We start from the raw sequence: 15,727 nt of genomic DNA on the forward strand, positions 1-15,727 counted from the left end.
TCTTTGATTCCACCTCCCTGTCTTTCCTGTCTTTGATTCCACCTCCCTGCCTTTCCTGTCTTTGATTCCACCTCCCTGCCTTTCCTGTCTTTGATTCGACCTCCCTGCATTTCCTGTCTTTGACTCCACCTCCCTGCCTTTCCTGTCTTTGATTCGACCTCCCTGCATTTCCTGTCTTTGACTCCACCTCCCTGCATTTCCTGTCTTTGACTCGACCTCCCTGCATTTCCTGTCTTTGACTCGACCTCCCTGCATTTCCTGTCTTTGATTCCACCTCCCTGCCTTTCCTGTCTTTGACTCCACCTCCCTGCCTTTCCTGTCTTTGATTCCACCTCCCTGCCTTTCCTGTCTTTGATTCCACCTCCCTGCCTTTCCTGTCTTTGATTCAACCTCCCTGCCTTTCCTGTCTTTGATTCGACCTCCCTGCATTTCCTGTCTTTGACTCCACCTCCCTGCATTTCCTGTCTTTGACTCGACCTCCCTGCATTTCCTGTCTTTGACTCCACCTCCCTGCCTTTCCTGTCTTTGACTCGACCTCCCTGCATTTCCTGTCTTTGACTCCACCTCCCTGCCTTTCCTGTCTTTGACTCCACCTCCCTGCCTTTCCTTTCTCTGACTCCACCTCCCTGCCTTTCCTGTCTTTGACTCCACCTCCCTGCCTTTCCTGTCTTTGACTCCACCTCCCTGCCTTTCCTGTCTCTGACTCCACCTCCCTGCCTTTCCTGTCTCTGACTCCACCTCCCTGCCTTTCCTGTCTCTGACTCCACCTCCCTGCCTTTCCTGTCTCTGACTCCACCTCCCTGCCTTTCCTGTCTTTGATTCCACCTCCCTGCCTTTCCTGTCTCTCCTCAGCTGAACTATCTGATCAATTAAAACACACAACACAGGCCTGACTTCATCATCATCATCATCATCAACACCACCACCAACAACAACATGTATGTGTCACATCTATTTAATCATCGATAGTTACTTAACAGACTATTAAATAGTTGGTAAGTCGTTACAACAAAGAGACATTAATCAACACGAATAACAGCAAGAGCTAACTAATAGCTAACCAATAACTAATTAGCTAAAGTTAAGTTTAGACATAAATACACTGAGTAATGCTGTTTTCAAGTCAACTACTATATTACCTCATGTTAATGAATCTGTCTGTATTGTAAAGTGTTACCTAACAATTCCAAAGTATTATTCAGTTGCAGAAAAATAGTGAATATACTGTATATTTACAATCAAGCTCATATTGACAGACAGAAGACAAAACATATATGTAGAATGGCAGGTCTGTAGTAAAATATATAACATACAACTGCAAATGAAAAGAGAATCCACACTTCATATTGTTGAGACTCTGAAGATACAGGCTGTGACTGCAGCTATTCAATAGCCTGTAGCTGTCTGTCTCTCTCTTTGTCTCTATGTGTCTGTCTCTCTCTCGCTGTTTCTGTGTGTCTGTCTCTCTCTCCGTCTCTGTGTGTCTGTCTATCTCTTTGTCTCTATGTGTCTGTCTGTCTCTCTTTGTCTCTGTCTCTCTCTCTCTCTCTCTCTGTGTGTCTGTCTCTCTCTCTCTGTCTGTCTGTCTCTCTCTCCGTCTATGTCTGTCTGTCTGTCTCTCTCTCTCTCGCTGTCTCTGTGTGTCTGTCTGTCTCTCTCTCCATCTCTGTGTGTCTCTCTCTCTCTCCGTCTGTGTGTCTGTATAATGTAATCATACTGTACATGAGTTAAAATGGTCCGCTACACAGACTCAAAGCATTCTATTAATAGTTACAGTGAAAACAGAACTACATATTGTGAAAACAGAACTACATGTTGTGAAAACAGAACTACATGTTGTGAAAACAGAACTACATATTGTGAAAACAGAACTACATATTGTGAAAACAGAACTACATGTTGTGTTGCACTATTGAGGTAATGTGTGGAACGCTTCTATTGACTTACAGTGACTGCATTTAAATAGATTTGATATTATTGTAAGTTGTTCAATCTAGAGAGTCTATTGCAGGAACTTGTCTTGTCTTGTGCTGGTTCTGCCTCGCAAAAGAGCCAGCCAGTGGATGGTTCTGGAAGATGTTCTGATCAGTACAGCCCGTCCCAGCCAGTGGATGGTTCTGGAAGATGTTCTGACCAGTACAGCCCGTCCCAGCCAGTGGATGGTTCTGGAAGATGCTCTGATCAGTACAGCCCGTCCCAGCCAGTGGATGGTTCTGGAAGATGTTCTGATCAGTACAGCCCGTCCCAGCCAGTGGATGGTTCTGGAAGATGCTCTGATCAGTACAGCCCGTCCCAGCCAGTGGACGGTTCTGGAGGAGGGGGTGTTTCAGAGGGTCTCCGTGTAGCCCTCCGAGCTCTGAGCGACACCAGATTCAACAGTCTCTCCAGCTCATCTCCTGACTCGGACCTCTCTAGCCTTGAACCCTGACCGCCAACTCCCGACCCCTGGGTCACCTCCAGGGGCGCCCAGGCGTTCTGTCCGTCCCAGGCCCTGAGCGGGGGCAGCAGCTGAGCTGGGTGGAGGTTGAGCCCTGGAGGAGAAGAGGGGTAACCCTGGTAAGCAGGCCGTGTTGGGGGAAGAGTATCGTAGTGGTTCTGGTCAGGTTCTGGAACAGGGTCTGGGGAAGGGACTGTGTGTGGGTTGGGTTCACGGTACTCTTCATACACCGGGGATGAGGTCTCCTCTCGATCAATAGGTTGGTGCTCTTTCTCTCCCTCGCTGGAGTGGACTCTTCTTTCGACCATGGTGCTTCTTTCGCCTGTGATCACTCTGTCTATCCCGTACCCTGTCCCTGTATGTCTCTCGTACCTCCTCTCGTACTTCCTGTCTGCTGTGTGTGGTCTGTCCACCCCTGTTCCCCCTCCGTCTCTACACTCACTCCTTTCCCTCCTGTTTCCTCTTCTGTCCCCTGAGTGTTCTCTCTGATCTCTTCTATCAGCTGAACCATAGCCTCTGTGATCTCTCCCTCCATACCTTATCTCTCTCTCTCCCTCTCTCTCTCCCTCAATCCCTCTCTCTCTTTCCATCCCTCTCCCTCTCTCTCCCTCCATCCCTCTCCCCATCCTTCTCTCTCTCTCTCCCTCTATCCCTCTCTCTCCCTCCATCCCTCGCCCTCGCCCTCTCGCTCTCTCCATCCCTCTCCCTCTCGCTCTCTCCATCCCTCTCCCTCTCGCCCTCTCCATCCCTCTCCCTCTCCCTCTTTCTATCCCTCTCCCTCTCCCTCTTTCCATCCCTCTCCCTCTCTCTCTTTCCGTCCCTCTCCCTCTCCCTCTCTCCATGTCTCTTTCTCTCTCATACCCCCTCCTCTCAGCTGAGAGTGACCTGAGGCTTCTTCTGTCCCCTGAGTTCCCTCTCTCTCTTTCCCTCCTGTACCCCCCCAGCCCATAGTCCAGCTGTAGTGAGTACACGCTTCCTTCTCTGCTGAACGACGGAAGGTCATCTGTAATGTCACAGTGTGACTCCCCATCGACGCCAGGTAGGCGGAGCCGGGACGGGGACAGCCAATCAGACGACTCCAACTGGTAGGCTGGAGAGGAAGAGGAGGGAGAGTGTTAGAAAGTTATTGTACATGATAACATCTTGTGTGTTATTGTACATTATAACATCTTGCGTGTTACTGTACATTATAACATCTTGTGTGTTACTGTACATTATAACATCTTGTTTGTTACTGTACATTATAACATCTTGTGTGTTACTGTACATTATAACATCTTGTGTGTTATTGTACATTATAACATCTTGTGTGTTACTGTACATTATAACATCTTGTGTGTTATTGTACAGTATAACATCTTGTGTGTTATTGTACATTATAACATCTTGTGTGTTACTGTACATTATAACATCTTGCGTGTTACTGTACATTATAACATCTTGTGTGTTACTGTACATTATAACATCTTGTGTGTTACTGTACATTATAACATCTTGTATGTTACTGTACATTATAACATCTTGTGTGTTACTGTACATTATAACATCTTGTGTGTTACTGTACATTATAACATCTTGTGTGTTACTGTACATTATAACATCTTGCGTGCTACTGTACATTATAACATCTTGCGTGTTACTGTACATTATAACATCTTGTGTGTTACTGTACATTATAACATCTTGTGTGTTACTGTACATTATAACATCTTGTGTGTTACTGTACATTATAACATCTTGTGTGTTACTGTACATTATAACATCTTGTGTGTTACTGTACATTATAACATCTTGTATGTTACTGTACATTATAACATCTTGTGTGTTACTGTACATTATAACATCTTGTGTGTTATTGTACATCTTCGCTGGAGAGGAACTGCCCTGCTGTATTGGGGGTCAGGGTCCATGTTGGTGGAGAGGAACTGCCCTGCTGTATTGGGGGTCAGGGTGCATGTTGGGGTCAGGAGTCAGGGTGCATGATGGGGTCAGGAGTCAGGGTGCATGATGGGGTCAGGAGTCAGGGTGCATGTTGGTGGACAGCAGGTACTGTAACATTGCAGCTACAAATCAAAGTGAAAAAAAACATTGTCTTTATTTATGTTTTGAAAAGCTCCTACAATCCACTTAGTACTCTGACGAACTCTACACAAATGTCATCCTGAAATGAACATCGACTGTATCAACATGAATGTAAATATTTCCAGACTCATGAGAGAGCCTTCAGAAAAAACCTGACATTTCATCCTTGAAGAGGTAGATCATGTTTTAACTTCCCTACCAAACAACAAGGCAAGTGGATCAGATGGTGTCACCTACTAGACTCTAAAGACCACAAGGACCCAGTCCTCCCATGTTCATCAGATGGTGTCACCTACTAGACTCTAAAGACCACAATGCCCCAGTCCTCCCATGTTCATCAGATGGTGTCACCTACTAGACTCTAAAGACCAGTCCTCCCATGTTCATCAGATGGTGTCACCTACGAGACTCTAAAGACCACAATGCCCCAGTCCTCCCATGTTCATCAGATGGTGTCACCTACGAGACTCTAAAGACCACAATGCCCCAGTCCTCCCATGTTCATCAGATGGTGTCACCTACTAGACTCTAAAGACCAGTCCTCCCATGTTCATCAGATGGTGTCACCTACTAGACTCTAAAGACTACAATGCCCCAGTCCTCCCATTCCCATCAGATGGTGTCACCTACTAGATTCTAAAGACCAGTCCTCCCATGTCCATCAGATGGTGTCACCTACGAGACTCTAAAGACCACAATGCCCCAGTCCTCCCATTCCCATCAGATGGTGTCACCTACGAGACTCTAAAGACCAGTCCTCCCATGTTCATCAGATGGTGTCACCTACGAGACTCTAAAGACCAGTCCTCCCATGTTCATCAGATGGTGTCACCTACTAGACTCTAAAGACTACAATGCCCCAGTCCTCCCATGTTCATCAGATGGTGTCACCTACTAGACTCTAAAGACCACAATGCCCCAGTCCTCCCATGTTCATCAGATGGTGTCACCTACGAGACTCTAAAGACCACAATGCCCCAGTCCTCCCATGTTCATCAGATGGTGTCACCTACGAGACTCTAAAGACCACAAGGCCCCAGTCCTCCCATGTTCATCAGATGGTGTCACCTACGAGACTCTAAAGACCACAAGGCCCCAGTCCTCCCATGTTCATCAGATGGTGTCACCTACGAGACTCTAAAGACCACAAGGCCCCAGTCCTCCCATGTTCATCAGATGGTGTCACCTACTAGACTCTAAAGACCACAATGCCCCAGTCCTCCCACGTTCATCAGATGGTGTCACCTACTAGACTCTAAAGACCACAATGCCCCAGTCCTCCCATGTTCATCAGATGGTGTCACCTACGAGACTCTAAAGAATACAAGGCCCCAGTCCTCCCATGTTCATCAGATGGTGTCACCTACTAGACTCTAAAGACCACAATGCCCCAGTCCTCCCATGTTCATCAGATGGTGTCACCTACGAGACTCTAAAGAATACAAGGCCCCAGTCCTCCCATGTTCATCAGATGGTGTCACCTACGAGACTCTAAAGACCACAATGCCCCAGTCCTCCCATGTTCATCAGATGGTGTCACCTACGAGACTCTAAAGACTACAAGGCCCCAGTCCTCCCATGTTCATCAGATGGTGTCACCTACGGGACTCTAAACACCACAATGCCCCAGTCCTCCCATGTTCATCGGATGGTGTCACCTACTAGACTCTAAAGACCACAATTCCCCAGTCCTCCCATGTTCATCAGATGGTGTCACCTACGAGACTTTAAAGACCACAATTCCCCAGTCCTCCCATGTTCATCAGATGGTGTCACCTACGAGACTTTAAAGACCACAATTCCCCAGTCCTCCCATGTTCATCAGATGGTGTCACCTACGAGACTCTAAAGACCACAATGCCCCAGTCCTCCCATGTTCATCAGATGGTGTCACCTACGAGACTCTAAAGACTACAAGGCCCCAGTCCTCCCATGTTCATCAGATGGTGTCACCTACGAGACTCTAAACACCACAATGCCCCAGTCCTCCCATGTTCATCAGATGGTGTCACCTACTAGACTTTAAAGACCACAATTCCCCAGTCCTCCCATGTTCATCAGATGGTGTCACCTACGAGACTCTAAAGACCACAAGGCCCCAGTCCTCCCATGTTCATCAGATGGTGTCACCTACGAGACTCTAAAGACCACAAGGCCCCAGTCCTCCCATGTTCATCAGATGGTGTCACCTACGAGACTCTAAAGACCACAAGGCCCCAGTCCTCCCATGTTCATCAGATGGTGTCACCTACGAGACTCTAAAGACCACAAGGCCCCAGTCCTCCCATTTTCATCAGATGGTGTCACCTACGAGACTCTAAAGACCACAAGGCCCCAGTCCTCCCATGTTCATCAGATGGTTTCACCTACGAGACTCTAAAGACCAGTCCTCCCATGTTCATCAGATGGTGTCACCTACGAGACTCTAAAGACCACAAGGCCCCAGTCCTCCCATGTTCATCAGATGGTGTCACCTACGAGACTCTAAAGACCACAAGGCCCCAGTCCTCCCATGTTCATCAGATGGTGTCACCTACGAGACTCTAAAGACCACAAGGCCCCAGTCCTCCCATGTTCATCAGATGGTGTCACCTACGAGACTCTAAAGACCACAATGCCCCAGTTCTCCCATGTTCATCAGATGGTGTCACCTACGAGACTCTAAAGACCACAATGCCCCAGTCCTCCCATGTTCATCAGATGGTGTCACCTACGAGACTCTAAAGACCACAATGCCCCAGTCCTCCCATGTTCATCAGATGGTGTCACCTACGAGACTCTAAAGACCACAAGGCCCCAGTCCTCCCATGTTCATCAGATGGTGTCACCTACGAGACTCTAAAGACCACAAGGCCCCAGTCCTCCCTATTTCATCAGATGGTGTCACCTACTAGACTCTAAAGACCACAATGCCCCAGTCCTCCCATGTTCATCAGATGGTGTCACCTACGAGACTCTAAAGACCAGTCCTCCTATGTTCATCAGATGGTGTCACCTACTAGACTCTAAAGACCACAATGCCCCAGTCCTCCCATGTTCATCAGATGGTGTCACCTACGAGACTCTAAAGACTACAAGGCCCCAGTCCTCCCATGTTCATCAGATGGTGTAACCTACGAGACTCTAAAGACCACAAGGCCCCAGTCCTCCCAAGTTCATCAGATGGTGTCACCTACGAGACTCTAAAGACCACAAGGCCCCAGTCCTCCCATGTTCATCAGATGGTGTCACCTACGAGACTCTAAAGACCACAAGGCCCCAGTCCTCCCATGTTCATCAGATGGTGTCACCTACGAGACTCTAAAGACCACAAGGCCCCAGTCCTCCCATGTTCATCAGATGGTGTCACCTACGAGACTCTAAAGACCACAAGGCCCCAGTCCTCCCATGTTCATCAGATGGTGTCACCTATGAGACTCTAAAGACCACAATGCCCCAGTCCTCCCATGTTCATCAGATGGTGTCACCTACGAGACTCTAAAGACCACAATGCCCCAGTCCTCCCATGTTCATCAGATGGTGTCACCTACGAGACTCTAAAGACCACAATGCCCCAGTCCTCCCATGTTCATCAGATGGTGTCACCTACGAGACTCTAAAGACCACAAGGCCCCAGTCCTCCCATGTTCATCAGATGGTGTCACCTACGAGACTCTAAAGACCACAAGGCCCCAGTCCTCCCTATTTCATCAGATGGTGTCACCTACTAGACTCTAAAGACCACAATGCCCCAGTCCTCCCATGTTCATCAGATGGTGTCACCTACGAGACTCTAAAGACCAGTCCTCCCATGTTCATCAGATGGTGTCACCTACTAGACTCTAAAGACCACAATGCCCCAGTTCTCCCATGTTCATAAGATGGTGTCACCTACGAGACTCTAAAGACTACAAGGCCCCAGTCCTCCCATGTTCATCAGATGGTGTCACCTACGAGACTCTAAACACCACAATGCCCCAGTCCTCCCATGTTCATCAGATGGTGTCACCTACTAGACTCTAAAGACCACAATTCCCCAGTCCTCCCATGTTCATCAGATGGTGTCACCTACGAGACTTTAAAGACCACAATTCCCCAGTCCTCCCATGTTCATCAGATGGTGTCACCTACGAGACTTTAAAGACCACAATTCCCCAGTCCTCCCATGTTCATCAGATGGTGTCACCTACGAGACTTTAAAGACCACAATTCCCCAGTCCTCCCATGTTCATCAGATGGTGTCACCTACGAGACTTTAAAAAGACCACAATTCCCCAGTCCTCCCATGTTCATCAGATGGTGTCACCTACGAGACTCTAAAGACCACAATGCCCCAGTCCTCCCATGTTCATCAGATGGTGTCACCTACGAGACTCTAAAGACTACAAGGCCCCAGTCCTCCCATGTTCATCAGATGGTGTCACCTACGAGACTCTAAACACCACAATGCCCCAGTCCTCCCATGTTCATCAGATGGTGTCACCTACTAGACTTTAAAGACCACAATTCCCCAGTCCTCCCATGTTCATCAGATGGTGTCACCTACGAGACTCTAAAGACCACAAGGCCCTAGTCCTCCCATGTTCATCAGATGGTGTCACCTACGAGACTCTAAAGACCACAAGGCCCCAGTCCTCCCATGTTCATCAGATGGTGTCACCTACGAGACTCTAAAGACCAGTCCTCCCATGTTCATCAGATGGTGTCACCTACTAGACTCTAAAGACCACAATGCCCCAGTCCTCCCATGTTCATCAGATGGTGTCACCTACGAGACTTTAAAGACCACAATTCCCCAGTCCTCCCATGTTCATCAGATGGTGTCACCTACGAGACTTTAAAGACCACAATTCCCCAGTCCTCCCATGTTCATCAGATGGTGTCACCTACGAGACTTTAAAGACCACAATTCCCCAGTCCTCCCATGTTCATCAGATGGTGTCACCTACGAGACTTTAAAGACCACAATTCCCCAGTCCTCCCATGTTCATCAGATGGTGTCACCTACGAGACTTTAAAGACCACAATTCCCCAGTCCTCCCATGTTCATCAGATGGTGTCACCTACGAGACTCTAAAGACCACAATGCCCCAGTCCTCCCATGTTCATCAGATGGTGTCACCTACTAGACTTTAAAGACCACAATTCCCCAGTCCTCCCATGTTCATCAGATGGTGTCACCTACGAGACTCTAAAGACCACAATGCCCCAGTCCTCCCATGTTCATCAGATGGTGTCACCTACGAGACTCTAAAGACTACAAGGCCCCAGTCCTCCCATGTTCATCAGATGGTGTCACCTACGAGACTCTAAACACCACAATGCCCCAGTCCTCCCATGTTCATCAGATGGTGTCACCTACTAGACTCTAAAGACCACAATTCCCCAGTCCTCCCATGTTCATCAGATGGTGTCACCTACGAGACTTTAAAGACCACAATTCCCCAGTCCTCCCATGTTCATCAGATGGTGTCACCTACGAGACTCTAAAGACCACAATTCCCCAGTCCTCCCATGTTCATCAGATGGTGTCACCTACGAGACACTAAAGACCACAAGGCCCCAGTCCTCCCATGTTCATCAGATGGTGTCACCTACGAGACTCTAAAGACCAGTCCTCCCATGTTCATCAGATGGTGTCACCTACGAGACTCTAAAGACCACAAGGCCCCAGTCCTCCCATGTTCATCAGATGGTGTCACCTACGAGACTCTAAAGACCAGTCCTCCCATGTTCATCAGATGGTGTCACCTACGAGACTTTAAAGACCACAATTCCCCAGTCCTCCCATGTTCATCAGATGGTGTCACCTACGAGACTCTAAAGACCACAATGCCCCAGTCCTCCCATGTTCATCAGATGGTGTCACCTACTAGACTTTAAAGACCACAATTCCCCAGTCCTCCCATGTTCATCAGATGGTGTCACCTACGAGACTCTAAAGACCACAATTCCCCAGTCCTCCAATGTTCATCAGATGGTGTCACCTACTAGATTCTAAAGACCAGTCCTCCCATGTTCATCAGATGGTGTCACCTACGAGACTCTAAAGACCACAATGCCCCAGTCCTCCCATGTTCATCAGATGGTGTCACTTACTAGACTCTAAAGACCACAAGGCCCCAGTCCTCCCATGTTCATCAGATGGTGTCACTTACTAGACTCTAAAGACCAGTCCTCCCATGTTCATCAGATGGTGTCACCTACGAGACTCTAAAGACCACAAGGCCCCAGTCATCCCACGTACTCATGCATATCTTCAATGCCCGTCTGATGAATGGAAAGGTACCTGGTCTCACAGAATGGTGCTCTAAAACACAGAATACACCCGACAATACAATGCTGCAGATGATCCATCTACATGGAGAGACATCTCCTTCTTGTCCACTGTCTAGAAAGTGTGCTACGGAGGCGGAAGGTTCCACGGGCCAGAGACACCGAGGACAACTTCCTGGGCTTCGGGAGGAAGGCCAATGGAAAATTGGACACTCGCGCTGCTGCAGGCTATGGAGTCTGGTCAGACCGTTCGGACATCAACGACATGTGCAACTGGACTGGAGACTAGTCTCGCGTAACCATACTTCCAAAATCACCTTGTTCAGTTGGAGATCTGGAGAATTTTTTGTATTAGCCTAAATTATTTGAATGGACCGCTGGCAGCAAGATTGTGGGGGGGATGTTACATTTCAAGACCCCTCCCCCACATGCCCGTTGACGTCATCACACACACATCACACACCCACACACACACACACACACACACACACACACACACACACACACACACACACACACACACACACACACACACACACACACACACACACACACACACACACACACACACACACACACACACACACACACACACACACACACACACACACACACACACACACACACACACATCACACACACACGGGACACTTGTCAAACCGAAAGGTATGAGCTTCAACTCATAGTCCATATGGCATCAGGACATACAGTTAGAACAGTCACTCACCTGGAGTGCTGTAGGTCTGCCCTCCATCCATACCTGGCACTGAGAGACACAGAGACAGAGACAGAGAGATACAGAGACAGAGAGAGAGAGACACAGAGACAGAGAGAGAGACAGAGAGAGAGAGAGAGACAGAGACAGAGAGAGAGACAGAGAGAGAGACAGAGACAGAGACAGAGAGACAGAGAGATACAGAGACAGAGACAGAGAGAGAGACAGAGACAGAGAGACAGAGAGATACAGAGAGACAGAGACAGAGAGACAGAGACAGAGACAGAGAGATACAGAGAGACAGAGAGACAGAGAGATACAGAGAGACAGAGACAGAGACAGAGAGAGAGACAGAGACAGAGACAGAGAGAGAGACAGAGACAGAGACAGAGAGACAGAGAGAGACAGAGAGACAGAGAGAGAGACAGAGAGACAGAGACAGAGACAGAGAGAGATACAGAGACAGAGAGACAGAGAGAGAAAGAGAGAGAGATAGAAACACAGAAAGAGAGAGAGAGAAAGAGAGAGAGAGAGAGAGAGAGAGAGAGAGAGAGAGAGAGAGAGAGAGAGAGAGAGAGAGAGAGAGAGAGAGAGAGAGAGCTGAATTGTCACAACATTCACAGCATCCTGAGATAAAGCCTGGTGTTCAATATCAAAATAAAACCTCTCAGTAACACTTTACATTGTTACCCCTATTACCTATGTAACTAACACAGTAATAGCTGTAGTCAATTACCACGTTAATAACTCAAACCAAAATCTGACCTTGTTACATGTAACTCCAAGGTGCCCACTACCATTGAATCCACATGTAATACCAGGGTTGATAAATAGGCTAGGATCTGGTAACAACAATCGTAACAAGGAACACCCTGTCATTAACTACAACTCATTAACTACCTGTCATTAACTACCGGTCATTAACTACCTGTCATTAACTACCTGTCATTAACTACCGGTCATTAACTACCGGTCATTAACTACCGGTCATTAACTACAACTCATTAACTACCTGTCATTAACTACCGGTCATTAACTACCTGTCATTAACTACCGATCATTAACACCCTGTCATTCACTACCTGTCATTAACTACCTGTCATTAACTACCTGTCATTAACTACCTGTCATTAACTACCGATCATTAACACCCTGTCATTCACTACCTGTCATTCACTACCTGTCATTAACTACCTGTCATTAACTACCTGTCATTAACTACCTGTCATTAACTACTTGTCATTAACTACCTGTCATTAACTACCACTCATTAACTACCGGTCATTAACTACCGGTCATTAACTACCGGTCATTATCTACCGGTCATTAATTACGGGTCATTAACTACCGGTCATTATCTACCGGTCATTAACTACCGGTCATTATCTACCGGTCATTAATTACGGGTCATTAACTACCGGTCATTAACTACCTGTCATTAACTACCGGTCATTAACTACAGATCATTAACACCCGGTCATTACCTACAACTCATGAACTACCTGTCATTAACTACTGGTCATTAACTACCTGTCATTAACTACCTGTCATTAACTACCGGTCATTAACTACCTGTCATAAACTACCTGTTATTAACTACCGGTCATTAACTACCGGTCATTACCTACAACTCATGAACTACCTGTCATTAACTACTGGTCATTAACTACCTGTCATGAACTACCTGTCATTAACTACCTGTCATTAACTACCTGTCATTAACTACCGGTCATTAACTACCGCTCATTAACTACCGCTCATTAACTAGCAGTCATTATATACCGGTCATTAACTACCACTCATTAACTACCAGTCATTAACTACCAGTCATTAACTACCGCTCATTAACTAATGCTCATTAACTAGCAGTCATTATATACCGGTCATTAACTACCACTCATTAACTACCAGTCATTAACTTCCACTCATTAACTGCCGGTCATTAACTACCACTCATTAACTACCGGTCATTAACTACCGCTCATTAACTAGCAGTCATTATATACCGGTCATTAACTACCACTCATTAACTACCACTCATTAACTACCGGTCATTATCTACCGGTCATTATCTACTGGTCATTATATACCGGTCATTAACTACCACTCATTAACTACCACTCATTAACTACTGGTCATTAACTACCTGTAATTAACTACCGGTCATTAACTACCACTCATTAACTACCACTCATTAACTACCTGTAATTAACTACCTGTAATTAACTACCGGTCATTAACTACCACTCATTAACTACCACTCATTAACTACCAGTCATTAACTACTGGTCATTAACTACCTGTAATTAACTACCGGTCATTAACTACCACTCATTAACTACCGCTCATTAACTACCGCTCACTAACTACCACTCATGAACTACCGGTCATTATCTACCGGTCATTAACTACCACTCATTAACTACCACTCATTAACTACCGGTCATTAACTACCGGTCATTAACTACCGGTCATTATCTACCGGTCATTAATTATGGGTCATTAACTACGGGTCATTAACTACCGGTCATTAACTACCGGTCATTATCTACCGGTCATTAACTACCACTCATTAACTACCGGTCATTAACTACCGGTCATTAACTACCGGTCATTATCTACCGGTCATTAATTACGGGTCATTAACTACCGGTCATTATCTACCGGTCATTAACTACCGGTCATTATCTACCGGTCATTAATTACGGGTCATTAACTACCGGTCATTAACTACCGGTCATTAACTACTGGTCATTATCTACCGGTCATTAACTACCGGTCATTATCTACCGGTCATTAACTACCGGTCATTATCTACCGGTCATTAATTACGGGTCATTAACTACCGGTCATTAACTACCGGTCATTAACTACTGGTCATTAACTACCGGTCATTAACTACCGGTCATTAACTACTGGTCATTATCTACCGGTCATTAATTACGGGTCATTAACTACCACTCATTAACTACCGGTCATTAACTACCACTCATTAACTACCGGTCATTAACTACCGGTCATTATCTACCGGTCATTAATTACGGGTCATTAACTACGGGTCATTAACTACCACTCATTAACTACCACTCATTAACTACCGGTCATTATCTACCGGTCATTATCTACTGGTCATTATCTACCGGTCATTAACTACCACTCATTAACTACCACTCATTAACTACCGGTCATTATCTACCGGTCATTAATTACGGGTCATTAACTACCGGTCATTAACTACCGGTCATTATCTACCGGTCATTAACTACCGGTCACGACCTTCGGTTAGTTGAGGGGTTCTTGGAGGAACATGTCATGTTTCACTGCAACGGTTCCTAGAGGAAACCTGGACTGGAGGCGTGGCTTAGTAGGGGCATGGCTTTCATATAGATCACATTTGGCCTACGTCTCTCTTATGTTGTATTGTCATCACATGTTAAGGTTGAACACTGACAGTTTTGTCGATTCAATAAGACTCATGGAATTTACTCTAACGGGTGGTCAAAAAAAAGTCTCTGAAAGCCAGGCCTCCAATAAGCCAATCTTCTGATTAGAGGCCGCCACCTCTAAAATATATTATTAAAAAGGTTCCGGTTTGAACTTTTCCAGAGGGGTTCATATGACATCCTTTTCCAGAGGGGTTCCTATGACATCCTTTTCCAGAGGGGTTCCTCGAGGAACCTTGTTCAACTGGAAAGGTTCTGCCAGTGTGGCAACCCAAAAAGGTTCTTCCAGGAACCTTTACTTCTAAAAGTGCACGGGACGCATCCCCTGTGTGTCCGTGTGAGAGGACAGTTACTGGAGTCTACAGTTAGTGTAGGGGACACATCTCATGTAAGAGGACAGTTACCGGAGTCTACAGTTAGTTTAGGGGACACATCTCATATGAGAGGACAGTTACTGGAGTCTACAGTTAGTGTAGGGGACACATCTCATGTAAGAGGACAGTTACCGGAGTCTACAGTTAGTTTAGGGGACACATCTCATATGAGAGGACAGTTACTGGAGTCTACAGTTAGTTTAGGGGACATATCTCATGTGAGAGGACAGTTACTGGAGTCTACAGTTAGTTTAGGGGACACATCTCATGTGAGAGGACAGTTACTGGAGTCTACAGTTAGTGTAGGGGACACATCTCATGTGAGAGGACAGTTACTGGAGTCTACAGTTAGTGTAGGGGACACATCTCATGTGAGAGGACAGTTACTGGAGTCTACAGTTAGTGTAGGGGACACATCTCA

General features: G+C 46.5%; 2 protein-coding genes across 2 annotated transcripts in view; both read right to left on the reverse strand.

The window, feature by feature from the left end:
* Window positions 1-950: 950 nt before the first annotated feature.
* LOC139551630 (putative uncharacterized protein DDB_G0281733) lies at window positions 951-3,102 on the reverse strand. The gene has a single exon (XM_071362898.1). It carries the CDS (start codon window positions 3,061-3,063, stop codon window positions 2,278-2,280), a length of 786 nt encoding a protein of 261 aa, XP_071218999.1. The 5' UTR covers window positions 3,064-3,102; the 3' UTR covers window positions 951-2,277.
* A 171-nt stretch (window positions 3,103-3,273) lies between these two features.
* The window catches only part of LOC139551917 (protocadherin Fat 3), a gene marked incomplete at its 3' end in the record, with an annotated part of 293,271 nt that continues 280,817 nt past the window's right edge, over window positions 3,274-15,727 (reverse strand). Inside the window, exon 68 of the mRNA XM_071363255.1 lies at window positions 3,274-3,527. Within this exon, the coding sequence (XP_071219356.1) occupies window positions 3,274-3,527 (254 nt within the window). The remainder of the gene's footprint in view (window positions 3,528-15,727) is intronic.

The sequence above is a fragment of the Salvelinus alpinus genome, chromosome 24, assembly GCF_045679555.1.
Source record: "Salvelinus alpinus chromosome 24, SLU_Salpinus.1, whole genome shotgun sequence".
NCBI lineage: Eukaryota > Metazoa > Chordata > Actinopteri > Salmoniformes > Salmonidae > Salvelinus > Salvelinus alpinus.

Coding starts and splice junctions, on each gene's coding strand:
- LOC139551630 (XM_071362898.1), bottom strand. CDS start 3,063: ATGGGGAGAGGGATGGAGGGAGAGAGAGGGAGAGGGATGGAAAGAGAG.